General features: G+C 40.3%; 1 protein-coding gene across 3 annotated transcripts in view; it reads right to left on the reverse strand.

Annotated features, from left to right (window-relative positions):
- Positions 1 to 4,030: 4,030 nt before the first annotated feature.
- Positions 4,031 to 21,841, reverse strand: part of FAM120C (family with sequence similarity 120 member C) — a 144,418-nt gene continuing 126,607 nt past the window's right edge. The window contains exons 12-17 of one of the 3 annotated variants that reach the window (XM_073227963.1): positions 16,010 to 16,219; positions 14,608 to 14,809; positions 12,563 to 12,701; positions 12,117 to 12,174; positions 8,778 to 8,837; positions 4,031 to 4,278 (exon numbers count right to left, since the gene is read on the reverse strand). In XM_073227963.1, coding sequence (XP_073084064.1) covers positions 4,216 to 4,278; positions 8,778 to 8,837; positions 12,117 to 12,174; positions 12,563 to 12,701; positions 14,608 to 14,809; positions 16,010 to 16,219 — 732 coding nt within the window. In that variant the 3' untranslated portion in view covers positions 4,031 to 4,215. Of the gene's footprint in view, positions 8,838 to 12,116; positions 12,175 to 12,562; positions 12,702 to 14,607; positions 14,810 to 16,009; positions 16,220 to 21,841 lie in introns of all 3 variants that reach the window. The other 2 variants (XM_073227964.1, XM_037010375.2) reach the window with 2 other exon arrangements.

Consider the following 21,841-nt stretch of genomic DNA (forward strand, 5'->3'; position numbering starts at 1 on the left):
TTTCCCTGTATGGCCCCGGAAGATGACTGGTTAGCCAGAGATGGGTAAGATTCCTCAAGGGAGGAACAACCTAAGACAGGCACAGTCGCAGGGGGGCCATCAGGAGAGAAATTGGGGATCAACAGAGGTGAGGCTCAGAACCTCACCCCCCGCTTTGAGAGAAATCTTCTGCATCCGTGGATGTTTTGCTGCCCTTGTCTAGCTTGGATTAACACTTAGTCCATAGGCACACACCTGATCATCTACATTTGCCCTCTTACAGCACTAAACTATGTTTTCTACCTTTATCTTGCATCTACCTACCACTTCAGCATTTCATTAAAAATAAAAATAATAATAATAATAATAAAGGGAGAAATGTGGGATCAACACATAAATGAAGTATAAAAATCAAACGAATATTCATATTTGACCTGATTGTTTAGTTCATAATGCGTGATCAAAACCGATAGTTTCTGTGATGAATGCCCTTGTACTGTTCACCATGTAAGAACTTATTCACTATGTAACAACTCGTTCACCATGTAAGAACTTGTTCGTTATGCTTCAGAAGATTGGAGAATGACGAGAATTAGGCTTGAGATAGATTAATGATTGTACATTGAGCATTGACCCCCCCTATACTGAATTTTATTGTTGTTAACAACCATTTGATCAATAAATATGAGAGATGCCCTCTCAAAAAAAAAAACCCTATACATGCTTATGTTAGTCTACAAGAAGTTATGTCAAAGAAATAATATTTCCATGTTTTCTTCCATCTGCTAACTTCTATAGCTTTTCTTCTTCCTTCCTAATTACAGCCCTTTAGTAGAATTCGTGCCTCATATTGAAAATTACCGAGTATCATAATTCTCCGAGAGGTAAAGATACCTCAAGACAAATGCTGGGCATAGAAGCCACAGGGCATAAATCTGCAAAGAAGTAAAAAGCTAACCCTTTCAAAGAATATGGCTTCTCTCTCAGTTACCAATTTTACATTTCCCTGTATGGCCCCGGAAGATGACTGGTTAGCCAGAGACGGGTAAGATTCCTCAAGGGAGGAACAACCTAAGACAGGCACAGTCGCAGGGGGGCCATCAGGAGAGAAATTGGGGCCAACAGAGGGGAGGCTTAGAACCTCACCACCCCGTTTTGAGAGAAATCTTCTGCATCTGTGGATGTCTTGTTGCCCTTGTCTAGCTTGGATTAATACTTAGTCTATAGGCACAGACTTGATCATCTACACTTGCCCTCTTACAGCACTAAATGATGCTTTCTATCTTTATCTTGCATCTACCTATCACTTCAGCATTTTATTTAAAAAATAAGGGAGAAATGTGGGATTCACATATAAATCAAATATAAAAATCAAATGAATAATCATATCTGACTTATTTATAGTTCATGATGCGTGATCAAAACAGAAAGTTTCTGTGATATGACTGCCCTTGCACTGTTCACCATGTAAGAACTTATTCACTATGTAAGAACTTGTTCACCATGTAAGAACTTGTTTGTTATGCTTCAAAAGATTGGAGACTGTTGAGAGTTAGGCTTGGGGTTGATTAATGATTGTGTATTGAGTCCCCTACACAGAATTTTTTTGTTATTAACAACCATTTGATCAATAATGCCCTCTCAAAAAAAAAAGGCAGTGTGCATCACATGCCTTCCCCTGCCTCAGTGATGGGGCTTCCATTAGTCTGAGTTCCCAAGTGACTGGATGAACAGAGATCCCCTGTCAATCTATGTTGGATATATAATGAGCAAGAATACCTCTGGCACATTATTGAGATTTGGGGTTTGATTGCAGCAAAACCTAGCCTGAACTAACACATTCCCCTTTTCTAGAGTTAGAGATTATGAATGAATAAGGACTGAATAATGAAAATGTATACAACTGTGTTTATTTGAAGTTCCTAGACCTCTTTGGCACATAGCAAGCCCTCAGATCACTTTCTCTATCTGCTCCTAGAAAATAACCATAGTTTTCATATTTCTCACATACAAAGACTAGTTGTAACTAGATGGCAATGTTCTAGGCTCACAGCATTCCTCATGCTTGTGATTTCAGAAGAGATATTTTCATTCATTGTCACATTCTCCCTCAAATCCATGAAAAAGCACTGTTAATTGCCCCAGCTTGGGTCATACGCCTATTCCATTGAGGGAGGTGAAGCCATGTGACTGACAATGAACCCACCTCTACCCCAAGATAGGGAGGAGCAGTTCCCCCAAAGGAAAAAACTAGGTGTAACTACCGTAAGAGGAACGAATGCTGGGCAGGCAGAAACAAAAGTTATCTACTTACTTAGTCACAACAAACAGATTAGAATCCCGGTTTTGTTTTTTTAGCTGTGTGAACTTGGGTACCACTAAACCCATTTGCTCATATGTAAAGTGGGGATAGTAATTACTTTGTAGTTGTTTGAGGATCAGAAATAATGTACAAGAGCCTGGTACTACACCTCGTGCCTACAGGTTCTCAGAAAACAGTAACTTTGCAAAGCAAATGCTAAAGGCTTCTTACTATTAAATTGAGTCCCAATACCCAAAGTTCAAAGGCTAGGAAGAGAAATCTATAGCCATAAGGAACTGATTATAAAATGATGTAACAAAAACAGAGTTTTCATTTATGGGTAAAGCATTTACAAGCTTCAGTAAGCCTCTAACGCTCACCTTTAGAGTCAGTTGTTTCCTTTTGTAATCTGTACACAAGGCACAGCTTGGTTAGGGAGGCCAAGCCCAGCTGGTATCACTCAGCAGAAGCAGTAAGGTAAGAAGGCCCTACAGTCCTGGATTCAAACTGTGCTCCAAGCATCCCTCTATCACTTGTGACTCAGAGTTCAAATTTTTTTTCAGAGCCTCATTTTAAAACACATTTAAATGAATACCATTCAGTGTGGAACTTGCATACTCAGTCTCCTTATGTTTCTGTCATCACCATATCATCTGCCTCCAAAGCCTACAGTCTGTTTTGCACCAGGGAACATTTCCAAAGATATTTTAGCTGTTCTTGACTTAGTCATCAAACATTTACTAAGTGCATGCTGGGTGTAGGTGCTAAGAAGACAGAGATGGCCAAGTTTAATAGAGGGGAAGAGATGAAGCAAAGTGCTATAGGGACTGGCTATGGTTAAGACTGTATAGGGATTCCTAGTCAGTGTTCAGGAAGAGAATCACAAAGACATGTAATGAATCTTGGGAAGAAAAGTTAACAGTGCACCAGAGACGAGGGGAGACAGGCATTCTAGGTAATGGTACAAGAAAATGAGGAGAAATGGATATTTTAACAGCTTAATGTACACGGGATGCACTTTAGTGTCACAAGAGTAGATAAGGGTTGGTAGGAAATGAGACTAAAGAAATGGTCAGGGGACACATGAAGGGACTAGGGAAGTGGGGGTACAGCATGTCAGAAGGACAGATAGCTATGGAAGCTGATAAGCATGGTGGATTAAAGCAATTGTTCTTAATGTCTCCTGGGTCATAGACTTCAGAACCTAAAAAAAGGCATGTGTCCTTTCACTGGGAAAATGTACATAACACTTAGACACAAAATGTTGCTCACAATTGCCTGGTTGGGCGTGAAGACAGTGGAGCAACTGCCACAATTAAGGTTAGATATGAGAAGGTCTGAAGTAAGCCACAGTGGTGGGGACAGAGAAGAGACAGGTGTGAGAAACAGAAAGATGACTGAGTGTTATCAACAGATCTTGTCATGTGTTGGATTTGTGAAATGAGGGAATGACATGAGTTTAGGATAATTCCCAGGTTGGTGTGCAGTTTAGACAATTGTGAAGAAGGTAGTGTCATACATGGAGAGGAGCAGGCTTCAGGAGAGAGGATGGGTTCAGTTCAGGAAATGTTGAGTCAAATGTTGAGCCTTTAAGTTCAGCAGGAAGCTAATTATGCCTTTCTTGCTGATATTCAACTATAAACAGGCCCCTAAATATCTGTCCAACACTTCTGAATTGAGACAAGTATGTCCCCCATGTGCACAAAGGGATCCAGAAATAGGAGAAAAATTAAACTTCACACACCCAAAATTATTTCACGACTTTTTTTACTAAAAGAATAGACTTTTATTAAGCACTGTAAGTTTCTTTCCATCAGCATTAACAGAACAACAGACCAATTTCCATCATGGAACAACTCCTGAGACATTTTCATTCCTTTCTGGAACACTTCCATTAACCTCTGCAGTTTCCCCCAAGAAGCATCCATTCAAACTTACATTAATAAACTATGGAGCTTTTGTGGTAACGTGGGCCAAAAAGGTAGGGAATTTGGAATCTGGGAGTGAGAAAGAGAAATACGTATTATCCATCCACTAAACACACAGTCAAGAGCACAAAAGAGATATTAACACAGGAAAAGATAATGAAAGAATTTTTGTCAGTAACATCACTTATCAGGGAGCACTAAACATCACTGACTCCTTGCAGTTAAAGTTTCTTTACCTAGTATGTTATTCTAAAAATAGAATAGAATAAAATAAAATAAAAGGTGGGAGGGGAAAAGTCTTCTGGGAAGTAACTAAAATGAAATCACTGGATTTGGCAGGGTTATGAGATTAATAAAATATGAAATACTTAATTTGCTTCATTTACATGAAAATGCACTTGTCATTAGTTACTACCAACATGGACAAAAAGTGCATCTATAAAATTACAAGGGCAATGTCAGAAGCTGCAATGGGCACCCCAGCATTTTGCTTTTAAGATGGAAAAGACGATTTTATAAAAAATGACGTTATCTTCTTAGAAAAACAAAATAACCTCAGACAATATTGAAGATAATTTTTTAGCCGTAATAGAGGAATAGGTGCACTGAGCTCTACTTACATCAGCAGACTACTGCAAAAAGCCAAAGGGAAAGAGAAAATGAAAGTCAAATAAAGAAGATGCCAAAGTCACAAGAAGGAGGAAAATATAGAGCGACACAGAGTGAACAGTGACAACTTATGCCCCTCAAACCCCAACATATTTAGGAAATATGCATCAGGAAGTGAACAAGTGTAACGATTAAACCTTAGTAGAATTATACGAACTACTTTAAACTGTGGTCTACTTGTACTGTCATTTCACAGGAGGTCGTCTTAGAGAATGAAAGGGTAGCACTTAACATGCCCACAGGAGCCTTCTAAGGTTCCAATGGACTGGGTCACTATAACCAAACAGTTACTTCCACATTCTTTCTAACCTACATAAGTGTTCTACCCCCCCACCCCCCACCTTAACCACCCTCCCTAATGCCTTGTCAGGTTGTTTTTCTCAGCGATCAAGAGTGAATATGCCTTGGCCAACAATGCCATAAAATCAAGATGGAGACAAAAATCAAATGTCACTAGGCAAAGCAAGTGCCATTTCCTGGGCTTTCAAGTCTACCCAAAGTCCTACTGGCTCAGGATGAAAATGATACAGGTGAGCAGAATTTTGTCAGGCCTGGTCCAGACCAGAGTGGACACTGAATGGAGGTGGGGGGCAGTTTCAGGCTGACCCCAAGACACATTAGCAGAAATCAAGAACTGCAAGTCCTTGGAGATCAGTGGTTGTATACAATCAGGGTGCTTTTGCTTGTGGCCCTTCAAGGTAAAGGGGTCATTTCTGGGGGTTCCAATATGATTTTGTGCAAGAGAAGCCACATTATAGTCAGAAATCGAACCTCAAGGGAAGGATGGCTCTCTTCAAGCAAGAATTAAAACTGTCTTCCCCAATTTGTCCTGCAATTAGAAAAAGTTCACCTTACAGCAATGAACCTTAGTCTTTCTTGCTTCTAAATGGTGTATTTTGGCAGACAAATTAAAATGCAGGAATATGGCCCCTTATGGTTTATTCTTGTAAACTTCCAAACCCAAAGTACTGAATCCAAATAAAAATCAATGCTGGCAGTTAAGCCACTTGTTTCACCCTGGGCCAGGCTAGGAGGAAGTGGAGGCGTGTGGAAGGGAGAAAGGCAAGCCTTTTGGCAAACTGGAATCGTTCCTGTCAAAGCAGCAATTTTACTTCTCACAGTGAATGCCTACAAAGTAAGAAACCTTCTTAACACTGTGAGAGTTAACAATACTGTCATTTGTGTCAAATAGATTCAAGATGCACAGAAATAGCAACTAAAGAAAATGAACTCCAAGTACGTCCTATTAGAAAATGGAGTTGTATATATATTTAACACAGCTTAGTGACTAGTTACTTTTAGAGCCCCAAAAGAATCCTGCCTCTGTGGCTCCAGAAAGAAATCTCCAAGTTCACTACTAAATCCCTTTATTGCTGGCTATAGAAGTCCTAACCTTCAACAGGCTGTGAAAGGTCAGGCAGGTCCAAGAGAAGAGGGAGGACACCAAAGTAGGGAGGCTGATTCCAAAGAGGAGGTTTTTGTTCACTTTGTTCCTGATTATATCTGGCTAGGTGGGCACTCTTGTCAGCCTGCTTTGGTTAATATAAGAAGTATCTGGGCAGGGGGAGAGGCATTCTAGGTCTCCCTCCCCCTGCAAATTTTGGGTTCTCTTAAATTGGGCCAGTATGAGACTGTTTTCAATCTCTTATGATATATTCATTGTACATGGGCAGTGAACAAACAGCCTTCCAGTTGTCTGGAAAAAAATCAAGGATCTGCTTTGGGTTAAGGTGCATGGGGTTTTTCAAGAAGAGAGAGAACCCTGCTATAAGTCTAGTCAGTTGTATTCCTGTAGAAATGGTACTTCTTGGGCAAGAGTATCACAAAGCCCAAAAGGAGATGTGTGAGGCTGGGAGCCTCAATTCCTAAATAAAGACACAATGCTTATCTGTTGCAAGCCATGTTCCCACCCCTCAAACTTAGGCTGCTGAGGAGGGAAACTGGAAATGCAAGGTTGTCTCCAGAGTATCTCCAGCAAGGAGGAACCACCTCTTTGTCCTGCGCAAATTCTGGCCTCATTAGGGGCTGGGAACCTTTTACAGAATACCGCTAAAGGGCAGGCTAGAGTCCTCACAAGTATTCCTTGCAAAACAAATGAAAAGATCCAGTAGTCAAAATGTCAATGAACAAAGGAAACAATCTAGGCATGTAAAATCAAATTGTTGATTTCTTCACACTTCCCTATCCCATCTTTCCAACACTGGTCCTCTCTTCTGTAGGGATTCATGGTAATCAATTCCAGCCTAAGGACACTTAGACCCTGGAGTTGCAGATGCAATTTCCTCCTAACTGCTGCAAGCCCTGGTAATCACCTCCCAACCCCCTTCTCTCTCTGAGTCAGACTGCTCCCTCACAAGGAAATGCCCAACTTGTTCCAGTCCCATTCCAGCCTCCTGTTTTCACCATATGGGATGTGAAGGCTCTGTCCAAGATTAAGCTTGTGACAACCCAACTGTCTGTTGTTCTGAACAGGCAATCTCTGGAAAGTACTTTTTGTCTGCTTTAGATAAGCCCATCTTCTCATAACCATGATGGGCTGTGACTTAGTAAGAATTGTAAAGTGTGGTCTTTGAAACCCACCACTCCATAGCAGTGGAAGCATTTGTGGGAAATTTCAGTAAATCCTCTGGGACATCACCATATATGTAGGTATGTGTGCATGCATAGATCTCTCTCTCTACATATATACACACACACACATACACATGTTTATATATATAAAATATGTATAAATAGATCTGTCTTTTTATATAAAGGGTATGTGTATGCATATACAGACGTTCATATATACATCCACCCACAGACCCATACACAAACACACCCACGCACACACAGTCCTTTGAGTTCCCTTTCGTACTCAATTTCACTACATTGATTTCCACCTTTTTAGGGTGTGGGCAGCAGAGAGTAGGTGAAGAACTGCACCACATCTTCTATTTTACAAACAATGCATTAGTTCAGAGGCAGTAAAAATCTGCCCAGTACTTTTCCGACTCACTTGAATCCCCCAGTACAAGGCTATTGGTAGTTTTAGGTTTTTTTTTTAAAGTATAAAATAAAATTAAAAATAGAAATAAAAATAAAAATAAAATAAAATAAAAAAAACCAGTACTAACTTACTTCCCTGAAACCATCTACCAGTCTGATTGTCAGGCCAGAGCTAGACGACGTGGTACAAAATCCTGGGGGAGGTGAGTCGGAAGAAAGAATGAGGAGGTGGAGAATGATAATAAACCAAGGCCCCACTACTTCATAGAGAGAAAAAAAAGCAAGTTAGAAAGTCATAGACAGTTGTCCCCACCACCCCATGGGTTCTTTAAATAAGTATCATGATAAAGACTCAGAAAGCCAAAGCCTTAACTTTCCTACAGGGCCTTAAGCGATGATACCTGATTTTTGACAATTACTGCCTTACTGTGCTCCCAGGGGAGCTGGAGAGTATATTGGCATTATATATTCAACCTAAGAATAGGAGCTAGTCTTATTGCCATCCATCTTTGACCAGAACTTCCCCCAGAAGCAGACACTAAGTCTGAGGCCCCAGAAAAAGACAGGGAAGGGGAAAGATGGATAGAATAGGATATCCCATAAAAATCCTGGATAAATCTAGGGTAAGCATTTATGTCCTCCTCTAACTTGGGCCTAAAATCAGAAAAGTACAGGTTTTTCCCTCTTTCTGATCCAACGAAGCCATCTTCTTCTTGTTATTCTTCTTTCTGTTGTACCACAGTTCCTAGCTTTTGCTCTCGTAAATGGCTCTTCTCCCCATTCTTCATGTGTAAGTAGCGGTTTTCATTATTACAAATGCTGTTGTCTCTGAATAAGGCACACTGTACTGGAGCTGGAAGATGATATTCACTCTTCTCTTCCTTGATCAATGTGCCATTGTTTCCATTTACCTGTGAGTGAGACCGCCCTTGATGAGGCTCCAGGGATTTAGAAATGCCATCTGAAGTGCCCTGCCAAAAACAGATACTCAATGGAAACGGTAATCCCCAACTGGATGATTCTCAAGCATGTTCATAAAACTAGCTTGGGAGAGCTGCTTCACTTCTCCAAAAAGCCCACATCAGAAAGCCCACATCAGAAAGCCCACAGCTCGCTAACACTTAATACACTCTGATGTCCTGAGAACACAGGGTGACAAGAGATGGATCTGACGAAAAATTCAATGGCAATGACAACACAATAATGACAAAGATACCACTTACAAAGTTTTACAGTATATTTTTCTAATACTTGTAGTGACCCTAAATGGTCACTAAATGGTAGATACTATGATCATCATTTATAGAGGAGGAAGCTGAGGCTCAGGAAGATTAAAGTAACTTGCCCCAGGACACCCAGATAGAAAGTGATGGTGCTGAGTTTCCATTCCAGGTCAGCCAGCCATCAAAGTTTATTCTCTTAACTGCCATGCAATGCTGTCCAATGCTGACAATTGGACACATAACTGAAAGGAAAGTCTATGTGTACCATTCCAAAGAATCTCTCATAGCTAAAAACAACCACCTGTTTTTCTTTTAATTCCAGGAATGTGCCTATTATTGAAATGCTGTAACATGAACTGCATCGCTGTGTAGTACAGTACCGGCTCTCAATGAATGCTAGTGAGAATAATATTAGCTTCTGATTCCTAAGTGGCTGGACATGCCAGGTATTCTGCTGTTCATTTTACAGATAAGACAAGTGAGACTCAGAAAAGTAAAAAGACCTGCTCAAGGTTACTGGCCTGCCTAGACTTAGATTCAAGTCTGTTTGACTTCAAAGACCTTGTTTTTTCCACTAAGATATAATATATAATGGAAATCTAATACCTGTTAAATGTGTGGTCACTTGTAAATAATAACTATTAGTTTTTATTGAGCACTTCTCATGTTCCAGGCTCTTGGCTAAACATTCCATAAGTATCATCTCATTTAATACTCATAACAACATTGTGAGGTAGATACCAATGTTTCCAATTTATAGATGAGGAAACTAGGGTACAGAGAGGTTAAGTAACTTGTCTATGGCTGAGTCAGACTCAAAGCTAGATCATTTGGCTCCAAAGTCTGTACAACATGGGAGCTACTGTGAAGTGCTGCCCAAGAATCTGGAAATAAGATCAAACTAGTAAAAATCCACACAATGGATAGAATTAGCCACCTGAGGGGGTCAACAAAAAAATCAAAACAAGTGATTTAAGAATTTGAAAACACAAAACTCCAGTGGCCTAGGAAATAATCTCAAGGAGACAGGATGATAATGTGAGCAGATTTAATAAATTGGGACAATTAATTATCTCACACTCTGAAGGAGGAGTGACCGAGCAAAAAAAGGACAGTCAGCAAGGCAATGGGCAGCAGCTCTGGCCAGGCAAGATGCCTTGGCTAAAAACAAAGTCAACATGAGAAATTCCTTGGCTAGACCCACGTCTAGAGTAAACAAGAGTAGCCCCAGCAATCTCAGCTGAGAGAAACTTAAGTTCATCTACTATCCTTTGTTTCCCTCTGTTTCCTCATCTGTCAAATATAGTCACAGTATCTATTTCATAGATTCCTTTAAGGATTCAACGAGACACTCCATGTAAAGTCCTTAGAACATGCTGTGAATGGTACACTGTAAGAACTAAGTAAGTACTAGTTAATACTACTGTTCTGATTCCTCATCCCCAAGCCAACCTCTGATACCATGGCCTCCCTTGCAGCTTGAGGAGAAAGTACGCTTTGGTAGAAATGGTTAAGAGCGTATGCACTAGTGTCAGCCAGACCTAGGGCTGAATCTCAGCTCTAACGATCAGAGTTGTAATACTGTACTGGAATCAGCACAGTGCAGGGTTTTGGAGTCAGTCAGCTCAGGTTGGAATGTCAACTGATACTGACTTGATGGATAATTTGGGGTAAGATGCTTCATCTCTCTGAGCCTCAGTTTCTTCCTGTTTAAAACAGAGAATAATAAATACCTCACATGTGTTTATAAGAGTGACTAGAAAATAGAAGTGGACAATACTGTGCTAATTACCATATAAAATATTGCAATAAAGTACAGTAAATTAGTACTTTATCTTTCACTCCCTCCATTTTCCTCCTCACCCCCCCACTCTTCTAGCCATATCTGCATAGCTATTTTTGCGATCTTGGTTAATGTGAGTCAACCGCTGAGAGACGGTCCCCCTCTTACTATACCAAAAATACCAGGTATTTTACACCATATGCCTAAAGATCAGACCCTGAACCATGCTGAATTCCTCAAGGCTGGATTACCTTGTGAGGGCCTATTTGAGTGACCAGTTTTCCTTTTAGGTGTAATTCCTTTTACCTTATGGAACAACTTCTGGGTAAAGGTGAGAAGCTGTGCAAAAACCCCAAAGTCACTGTTCTTTGGCATTGGAATACATTACAAAATGCATTGTGTGGGAGACTTACCATTCTAGTTCCATTTTTGGCTCAAAATAAAAATAACTGTATTTTTTGAGAAAACATTAAACAATGGGGGTTAACACAGATGCAGTGAGGGCTGGCTGTATATAGGAGAGCTGATTTGGGATTGGGAACTGATGGCAAAGTTGCCTTGCAGTCTAGTTAGTGACCCTTTTGAGGACTACAGGCTACATATAAAATGTCTGGTAGAGGGCTTGGTAGAAAGTGGCCACTCAAAAAAAGGTTGCTGCTATACTATGAGGAGCCCAGCAGTCTGAATCCAGTACAAGATTTCAGATCGCTATGAGAACAGGCCTTCCTATTTGTGGGGGAGGGATGTGTTTAATGAAGACCTCTGGGAACATAATATAATTCAAGGCATAGATTAGAAGAAAGTTTAAGATTGTTCTGAACCATTAATAATAAACAGAATGCAACACCTCCTCCCCTACCACATTCAGCAAAGGCCGAAGTCTAATATTCTAATCATCTCTGGTAGCCCCTCAGAAGCCCAGGCCTGCTGCTGGCAATCCACTCCACTCTGCCCCGTCTATAGCTGCACATGGCACACACTATGCTAGATATAGGACTTTGGGACATAGTACCTGCCTTCTATCCTGCTGCCTCCCTGGGAAAGGATGACACTTTGTAGCCTTGTGGAAACAGCTTGAGCAAACTAACTCTTACTAGACTGCTAGAGAGCAGGGGAATGAAATCAAATGCAGGGAGAAACTAGGAAAGCTCCCTGGCATCCATGCCTGATCTGATCTCTTGCAATTTAGCTTAAAGGACAAAAAGTATCAAACAGAAGTTAGATAATCTCAAAGAGGTGCTTACTTGTTTATGTCCTTTTTTATGTCCTTTGGATCCTCTACCAGTCATTTCTTTTCCATGCCTTTAGAAAGTGAGGGAAAAAGTGATCATGAGGAACACAGAAAGCCCATATCCCCATTTTCACTTAGTTAAGTACTCACCTCTTCTAGGAAGTTTGACCCTCTTAAGACCCTCTTAAGTTAGATGCCCCTCCTCTATGTTACCACTGTAAACCTCTCTTTCTGTCATTTCTATATTATACTAAACTGTCCTATGTTCCATGTCCTCCTCCAACACATTTTCATTAAGGCAAGGCATTTAGTGTATGTTTGCTGAACTAAAATGAATCTGGCTTTAAAATGGAAATCAATTAATGCCTCTTATTTTTAATAGGAAGATTCAATAGCTGGGCATTTCCCCAGGGGCACCTTGATTGACGCTACCTCATACTAACCTCCTGGAATACATACCCCTTTCCTGGCCCACCGACAGAAACCACTTGCATGCCAAAGGAGCCTCGGCCCCTGGAGGATCTGGTGCCAGCCCACTGGCCCACAACCATCCCAGCAATCTCCAATTTTCCTCCTTGGGGTGGAATGGGATGGAGACCTGGAAAGAGAGGAAGAATGGCTGTAATGGGTTTTAAGTACAAGGTAGGGAAAGAGGTGGAAGAAAAGATCCGACAGCCCACCTACTCTTCTTATTTCCATTTCTCTACATTAAAGACTCTGTGGTAACAATAAAGGGACATGGCAGAAGCAAATTTAGGGACAGGGGTTGAAGATATGTGCATACCTACTTTACCAAGTGGGGTGTAGCTGATTCATTTATCAACTACAGAGCCTGGCACATAGAGTAGGCATTAAATATTTGTTGAGAGCGAATGTCTGAAGATCTATTTACTGGAAAACTATAGGCCAACACAACTTTTGATTCAAATCCGTTACCACTATACACTGGAGGGTTAGCCAAACAACCTAACTAAAACTGAAAGTAATGAAACTGTTAATAGTATTTTATAATTAAAAAGCAAATAGAGCAGTAGTTGAAAACCAGAACTAATTCACGATGAGATATGGCAAGATAGGGAATCAAGGCCTAGAGTTAAATGGTTCCTTAATACAGGAAATTCCAATTCTCTGTGTGTGTGAACTTACAAGCATAACAGAATTTTGTAATTTGGCACAGAGGGAAACCTTAACAGAATAGAATTCTCGTAAACCTTTAATTTTAGTTTATGGAAAAAACTCAAATGTTAATAACTCTTGACTCATTTAGCAGGTCATTAGTAAAGGGTCCTTTGTTTATATAAAAGAGGGAGTCTAAGGAACTAGGATGCTGGCTAGTCCTATGAGGGCAAAAAAGGATCTTATTGTAGCTTTTCAGGAGGCAGAAGGCTCCTCATGAACCACCAGTAATTGGAAACTAAGCATCACTGGGACCTGGGACAATGGTGAGGACCTCGAGAGAATCTGGCCTTAATTAAGGCTGTGATCTGAGACACAATAAAATCAACATGCAAAGAATGAGAGCAGGGATCTGTAAAGTCACCTTTAAGGGACAGAGTGAATGGGTGGCTTCCTGGTTTGTAAGACTTATCATTACCTGACTGGACAGAGCAGACCTTCACACTGCTCATCTATGCACAGCCTTGAGCTAAATATCCATACTGAATTTTGTGACCCTAATTTAAGATGAACTTCAACTTGCAGCTTTATTATTTTTAAAGGGATGAGCAACAGACAACAAATGTCTTCAACCATAGCAAAGATACTCCCACCTGATACCAGACTACTGATAATTCATGTTAAAAATGTTTCTGTTAAAATATCCTATTTCACCAGGGGACAGGTTGTTCAACTTATCAGGATCAGTATCTGAGTTACCTAAGCATGACTGTTTATTACATCATGAAGCTGCTTGCTGCTCCAGTGTCACCATGTGTGTGTGCATTTGTTTTTGCCACTAAACTGCAATCCCTTGGAGGGCACAGACTGTGACTTATTTTTCTCTGTGCTTCTGGAAATGTGTCAGGTCTACCCCGAGAGTAGAAATGGGTACATCAACCTATGGTCATCTGTTGACATTAGTCATTTACTCTTACTTCCCATTGTTCTCTTCAGAAGCTCCTATGTACATCTGTCTATGGAGAATGACCTTAACTAGCAACCATGAAGATCTAGTTCATGAGTTACAGTTCTCTAAAGTAATAAAGTGGCTCTTGATTTCTGTATCAGTTACTCTGTAAATCTGATTGGTGAGAGTTAAATCTTTAGGGACCAGCCACCTCTATGGATGAACGATGGAGTGTGGTCTGGGAGGTTGGTGGATTTTCTTCCACAGGCTACACCCCTCCATCTCAATAAGCTCCTCTTCAAACCACTATAACACAGCACAGAAGGTAAATGAGGTAAGACATATGTGACGCTGTTGATTCTGTAACAGGCAAAAATTACTGGATGGGTTACTGTGAAATAAACTGAGGATGACAAATACCTCATTCTTAGGTACTGACCTGCAAACCTCCGGCTCCTTCCTTGAGGGGGAGGTGGCAGGGAACCCATGGCTTGGGAATAAAGTGAAACAGGGTACAAAGAGGGCACCATGGGAGGTACAAAAGTAGGTGATGGAAGTAGAGCAGAAGGTGATGGATGGTTCATGTTGACTCCTTCAAGGATACTCTGTCTCATCTTTTCCACTTTGGATGCCAAGTCAGCCTTTAAATGAGGAAAAGAATGATAATAGTAGCTGCCAGTTTTTGAACTTCTCCTATGTTTCAGGTATAGTATTAGGCACTCTAGGCACACAAGTCTATTCCCATTAAGGGAATCAAGGCCTAGAGTTAAATGGCTCAAGGCACAAGGAAAGAGCCTGGCACCAATGCCCCCCCCCCGCCCACCTCTTTGCATGATACCGAACTACCATCATACTAGATGTGACTGAGGGCTTGCCAGGCACACTGACTACTTCGAGGAAAAGAAATATAACAAGAAGTATTTACCAGTTTATTGCATGCCCAGTAAAAGGCTAGATTATTTAGATACAGTAAGAGAAAATAAAAGAAGTAGATAAAAGAGAGAAAAACAAAACCTGACATGTACAAAGCCTTTTAACCTCCCCCATATCCAGGATCAGAAACCATGACCCCTCTCCAGGGTAAGCTCATGCCTCTAATTCAGAGGTTGGTAAACTTGTTCTGAAAAGGGCCAGATAGAGAAAATATGGCCTACAAAGCCTGTCGCACCTATTTGACTCTTCCACTGTAGTGTGAAAGCAGTCATAGACAATATGTAATTGAGTGAATGTGGCTATATTCCAATAAAACTTCAATGGAATAAAAATTCCCATTTTTGGAATTTTGGGATAGTTGGCCAACTCCTGCTCTAGTCCCTCAGCTTATTGCCTCCCAAAAGGATAAAGTGGTAAGTAAAGGCTCTTCACCCTTGCCTTCCCTCATTTTCCCCAAGTTTTCATTATAAAAACAATTCCTTGCTTCTACTGTTATCTACTTTACTACCCTGTTCTATTTCCAAACATAGGTCCTTTACAAAAAATATCATAACTTGAAAAAGTGACTTACAGGTTTGTAAATAAGGGAAATGGAATTCTAAGAATTGGAGGAAAGGCATATAGTACATCTGAGTATTCCATGGGGAAGAAATATTCAGAGTAAGAAAAGGAATATGAAAATTTGAAGCTCATTTAAAAAAAAAGCTTTCCAACATACGATTTTGTTAACATGTACATATCAGAGTCTGAGCCTTTGGGATTATCCTTGACCAAGCTGGGTTAAGGTCAGACAATATTCTTCCACTTCTGTTACCCTCCCCAGTATCTCTGCTCCTTTCCCCTCCCTGCCCATTCATCCCCACAGAAGATAAGAGAAGGCCCTTAGCAGCTGTCTGAAATGATGGTACCTGGCCATCACAGAGCTCAACCAGGGATACTTGGTCTCGGCCTGCTTTAATTAGCTTGCTCTGGAACAGCTTGCCATCGAAGTAAATCCAGGGGCAGCAGTGCTCCCAAGGGACTGGCTGGCCACAGGCATCATTAGCAAACAGAGCTGTGTCGACCCCGCTCATGAAGAGGGCAGCAAGCTGGATCCCTCGGGCATCTAGTTTCTCAATCTGAAACCATCACAAAGGAAAAACTACTATTAAGAAATTACTGTTATCAGTTACACATATTATTATCCCTGTTATGCTAATTATTCCAGTTAAAGTTGAACATGTTGCCTTTTAATATAGACCTTTGAGTGCATAAGTACCTTTTGTCCATGTCATTCCCTGAGACAGTTTGAAAAATCTCATTACCAAAAAAAAAAAAAAAAAAAAAAAAAAGACATAAACATTAAAACTTTAAGAAGACACCAACCCAAGATAACCATTTTTGGGCCAGTCAAGATAGAAAAAATTATAAAAATTGAATACCAAAAGAATACCCAATGCTGATGAGGATACAGTGAAATAAATGGGCACACTCATACAGAGCTTATAAGGAATGGATATTAAAACTAAGCAGTATGTTTCAAGAACCTTGAAAATGTTCACATTTATTGACTCAGAAATACTACTTTTAGGAACCTTATTCTAAGGAAGGAGAAGTGTGAATAAATAAAAATGTTAATTATAACATTACATGAAATAGGGGAAAATTGAAAACCAAATGGCAGACATTATAGAAACTGATACATCTCTGTAAAATATTTACTACCAATTTCTAGAATACAGAAAATATGTGCTACATCAAGATAAAAATACACTGAATAATTACATAAACAATATTTCAACTATGTGGAAAATACCTGAAAAAAGACTGGAAGACTGTAAATCATCAAAACGTTTAGAGTGTTTATCTTAAGTTGTGTGTTAGATGGCTTCAAAAGGAAAAGCGGAAGTACTTGCAGGTCCCCTCCTATGTGTGGTCTGGGGTCAGTAACTGCTCTACTACCAAGCAATATTACATTTACTATAAAAAGGAACCAACACTGTATGTCTCACACTGTTTTTGTCTTTCTCTTAGTCGACCTCACTTAAAATTAATATTGTGCAAGTCGGCCTGGACTTGATCTTCTAACTTATCCTAAGGCATCAAAGAACCATGGCCACTGAAGTTGGGAGGGAGTGTCCTGCATTAATAGCTGATAGTTATTGAATACTGTGTAATTAAAATATGCAAGATACCGTTCTAAGTATTTTGCATGGATTAATTAATTTCATATCCTAATAATCTTACAAGTAAGGACACTCTAGCCAGAGAGGTTATGTAATCTGCCCACAGTCACAAAGCTAGTAAGTAATGAAACGAATATTCAAAACTAAGAAGTCTGGGGTGGCGGAGCAAAAATGGTGGCATGAGTAGAGCAGTGGAAATCTCCTCCCAAAACCACATATATTTTTGAAAATACAACAAACACAACTCTTCCTAAAAGAGACCAGAAGACACAGGACAACAGCCAGACTACACCCAGACCTGCGAGAACCCAGTGCCTCGCAAAGGGGGGTAAGATACAAGCAGCAGCCAAGAGGCACCCGAGCGCCCCTCACTCCAGGTCCTGGCGGGAGGAGATGAGTTGGAGCAGAGAAGGAGAGGGCGCGCAGGACTGTAAAACACCCAGCCCTAGCCATCTGCACCAGAGCACAGAAACACAGGGTGTGCTGTGCTGGATACTAGGGAAACAGGACAATAAAAACTATGAGCGGGTCCCCGCAGCAGGCGCCCCTGGGACAAAGAAAAGCGAGTGCTTTTTGAAAGACGTAAAGGGACAGGGACCACACAGCTGGATGGAAACATCCCGGGAAACTTAGCCGAGCAGCTGGGAATCCCAGGTGCCCACACACCCTGGGCAGCAGTGCAGCTCGGAGGCCCCTCATGGAAATAAACAGCCTCCTGCATGTTTCACTTCCGATGTGGTTCTGCCATATTGGAGCAGCAGCCTGAGGCCGGCCACGTCCACAGCAAACATGGAGCTAAATTCAACAGTGGCCAGGCAAGAATCAGAGGCCACACCTGCACACAGCTGCAAAGCACAAGCTGCTAGAGGTCGCTGTTCTCCCAGTAAAGGAAGGCCACAAACCAGCAAGAAGAGACGATCTCCCAGCCTACATGTGCCATCTTCCCGCAACTACCTCTATTGCAATAAAAAGGCAGAAAAATTTGAAAAAGACCAGATCAACCCAGACTGTCTTCCCTAAGAGGGAATCTTGGGAGATACACCTAACCAAGCGCCCTGAAAAAGAATTCAAAATAAAGGTCATAACCATGCTGACGGAGCTGCAGAGAAACATGCAAGAGCTAAGGGATGACGTCTGGAGGGAGATTACAGAAATGGAACAACCTCTGGTAGGATGTATAAGCACAATGGATAAGATGCAAGAGGCCACTGATGGAATAGGAACCAGAGAACAGGAACGCATAGAAGCTGACACAGAGAGAGATAAAAGTTATCTCTAGGAATGAAACAATATTAACAGAACTGTGTGACCAACACAAAAGGAACAATATTCACATTATAGGGGTACCAGAAGAAGAAGAGAGAGAAAAAGGGATAGAAAGTGTCTTTGAAGAAATAATGGCTGAAAACTTCCCCAAACTGGGAGAGGAAATTATCAGTCACACCACAGAAGTACACAGAATTGCCAACAGAAGGGACCCAAAGAGGACAACACCAAGACACATAATAATAAAAATGGCAAAGACCAAGGACGAGGACAAGGACAGAGTCTTCAAGGCAGCTAGAGAGAGGAAAAAGGTCACCTACAAAGGAAAACCCATCACGCTATCATCAGACTACTAAACAGATAGATACCTTACAGACCAGAAGAGAATGGCATGATCTATTTAATGCAATGAAACAGAAGGGCCTTGAACCAAGAACACTGTATCCAGCATGATTATCATTTAAATATGAAGGAGGGATTAAACAATTTCCAGACAAGCAAAAGTTGAGGGAATTTGCCTCCCACAAACCACATCTACAGGGTATCTTAGAGGGACTGCTCTAGATGGGAGCACTCCTGAAAAGAGCAAAGAACAAAACACCCAACATATGCAGAATGGCGTAGGATGAAAAAGAAGGGAAAGAAATAAACATCAGACTGGGTTTATAACAGCTCAATAAGCGAGTTAAGCCAGACATTAAGGTAGTAAACAAGCTAACCTTGAACCTTTGGTAACCACGAATCTAAAGCCTGCAATGGCAATAAGTACATATCTTTCAACAATCACCCTAAATGTAAATGGACTGAATGCACCAATCAAAAGACACACAGTAATAGAATGGATAAAAAAGCAAGACCCATCTATATGCTGCTAACTAGAGACTCACCTCAAACTCAAAGACATGCACAGATTAAAAGTCAAGGGATGGAGAAAGGTATTTCATGCAAACAACAGAGAGAAAAAAGCAGGTGTTGCAACACTAGTATCAGACAAAATGGACTTCAAAATAATGAAAGTAACAAGAGATAAAGAAGGACATTACATAATGACAAAGGGCTCAGTCCAACAGGGGGATATAACCATTATAAACATATATGCACCGAATACAGGAGCACCAATATGTGTGAAACAAATACTAACAGAATTAAAGGAGGAAATAGAATGCAATGCATTCATTTTGGGAGATTTCAACACACCACTCACTCCAAAGGACAGATCCACCAGACAGAAAATAAGTAAGGACACAGAGGCACTGAACAACACACTAGAACAGATGTACCTAACAGACATCTATAGAACTCTACATCCAAAAGCAACAGGATACACAGTCTTCTCAAGTGCACATGGAACATTCTCCAGAATAGACCACATACTAGGCCACAAAAAAAACCTCAATAAATTAAAAAAGATTGAAATCCTAACAAAGAAAGCAAAAAGGCTCACAAACACATGGAGGCTTAACAACATGCTCCTAAATAGTCAATGGATCAATGACCAAATTAAATTGGAGATACAGCAATATATGGAAACAAATGACAACAACAACACAAAGCCCCAACTTCTGTGTGATGCACCAAAAGCAGTCTTAAGAGGAAAGTATATAGCAATCCAGGCATATTTAAAGAAGAAAGAACAATCCCAAATGAATAGTCTAATGTCACAATAATCGAAATTGGAAAAAGAAGAACAAATGGGGTCTAAAGTGAGCAGATGGAGGGGACATATTAAAGATCAGAGAAGAAATAAATAAAATTGAGAAGAATAAAACACTAGAAAAAAAATCAATGAAACCAAGAACTGGCTCTTCGAGAAAATGAACAAAATAGATAAGCCTCTAGCCAGACGTGTTAAGAGAAAAAGAGAATCAACACACGTCAACAGAATCAGAAAAGAGAACGAAAAAATCACGACAGATGCAATAGAAATACAAAGAATTATTAAAGACTACTATGAAAACCTATATGCTAACAAGCTGGAAAACCTAGAAGAAATAGACAACTTCCTAGAAAAATACAACCTTCCAAGACTGACCAAGGAAGAAACACAAAAGTTAAACAAACCAATTACGAGCAAAGAAATTGAAATGGTAATCAAAAAACTACCCAATAACAAAACCCCCAGGCCAGATGGATTTACCTTGGAATTTTATCAGACATACAGAGAAGACATAATACCCATTCTCCTTAAAGTGTTCAAAAAAATAGAAGAGGAGGGAATACTCCCAAACTCATTCTATGAAGCCAACATCACCCTAATACCAAAACCAGGCAAAGACCCCACCAAAAAAGAAAATTACAGACCAATATCCCTGATGAATGTAGATGCAAAAATACTCAATAAAATATTAGCAAACAGAATTCAACAGTATATCAAAAGGATCATACACCATGACCAAGTGGGATTCATCCCAGGGATGTAAGGATGGTACAACATTCAAAAATCCATCAACATCATCCACCACATCAACAAAAAGAAAGACAAAAACCACATGATCATCTCCATAGGTGCTGAAAAAGCATTTGACAAAATTCAACATCCATTCATGATAAAAGCTCTCAGCAAAATGGGTATAGAGGGCAAGTACCTCAACATAATAAAGGCCATATATAATAAACCCACAACTAACGTCATACTGAACAGCGAGAGGCTGAAAGCATTTCCTCTGAGATCGGGAAAAAGACAGGGATGCCCACTCTCCCCACTGTTATTTAACATAGTACTGGAGGTCATAGCCATGGCAATGAGACAAAACAAAGAAATACAAGGAATCCAGGTTGGTAAAGAAGAAGTTAAACTGTCACTATTTGCAGATGACAAGATATTGTACATAAAAAACCCTAAAGACTCCACTCCAAAACTACTAGAACTGATATCGGAATACAGCAAAGTTGCAGGATACAAATTAACACACAGAAATCTGTGCCTTTCCTATACACTAATAATGAACCCATAGAAAGAGAAATCAGGAAAATAATTCCATTCACAATTGCATCAAGAAGAATAAAATGTCTAGGAATAAACCTAACCAAGGAAGTGAAAGACCTATACCCTGAAAAGTATAAGACACTCTTAAGAGAAATTAAAGAGGACACTAACAAATGGAAACTTATCCCATGCTCATGGCTAGGAAGAATTAATATAGTCAAAATGGCCATCCTGCTCAAAGTAATATACAGATTTGATGCAATCCCTATCAAATTACCAACAGCATTCTTCAATGAACTGGAACAAATAGTTCAAAAATTCATATGGAAACACCAAAGACTCTGAATAGCCAAAGCAATCCTGAGAAGGAAGAGTAAAGTGGG

This window comes from Manis javanica, chromosome X (assembly GCF_040802235.1).
Source record: "Manis javanica isolate MJ-LG chromosome X, MJ_LKY, whole genome shotgun sequence".
NCBI classification, from domain to species: Eukaryota; Metazoa; Chordata; class Mammalia; order Pholidota; family Manidae; genus Manis; species Manis javanica.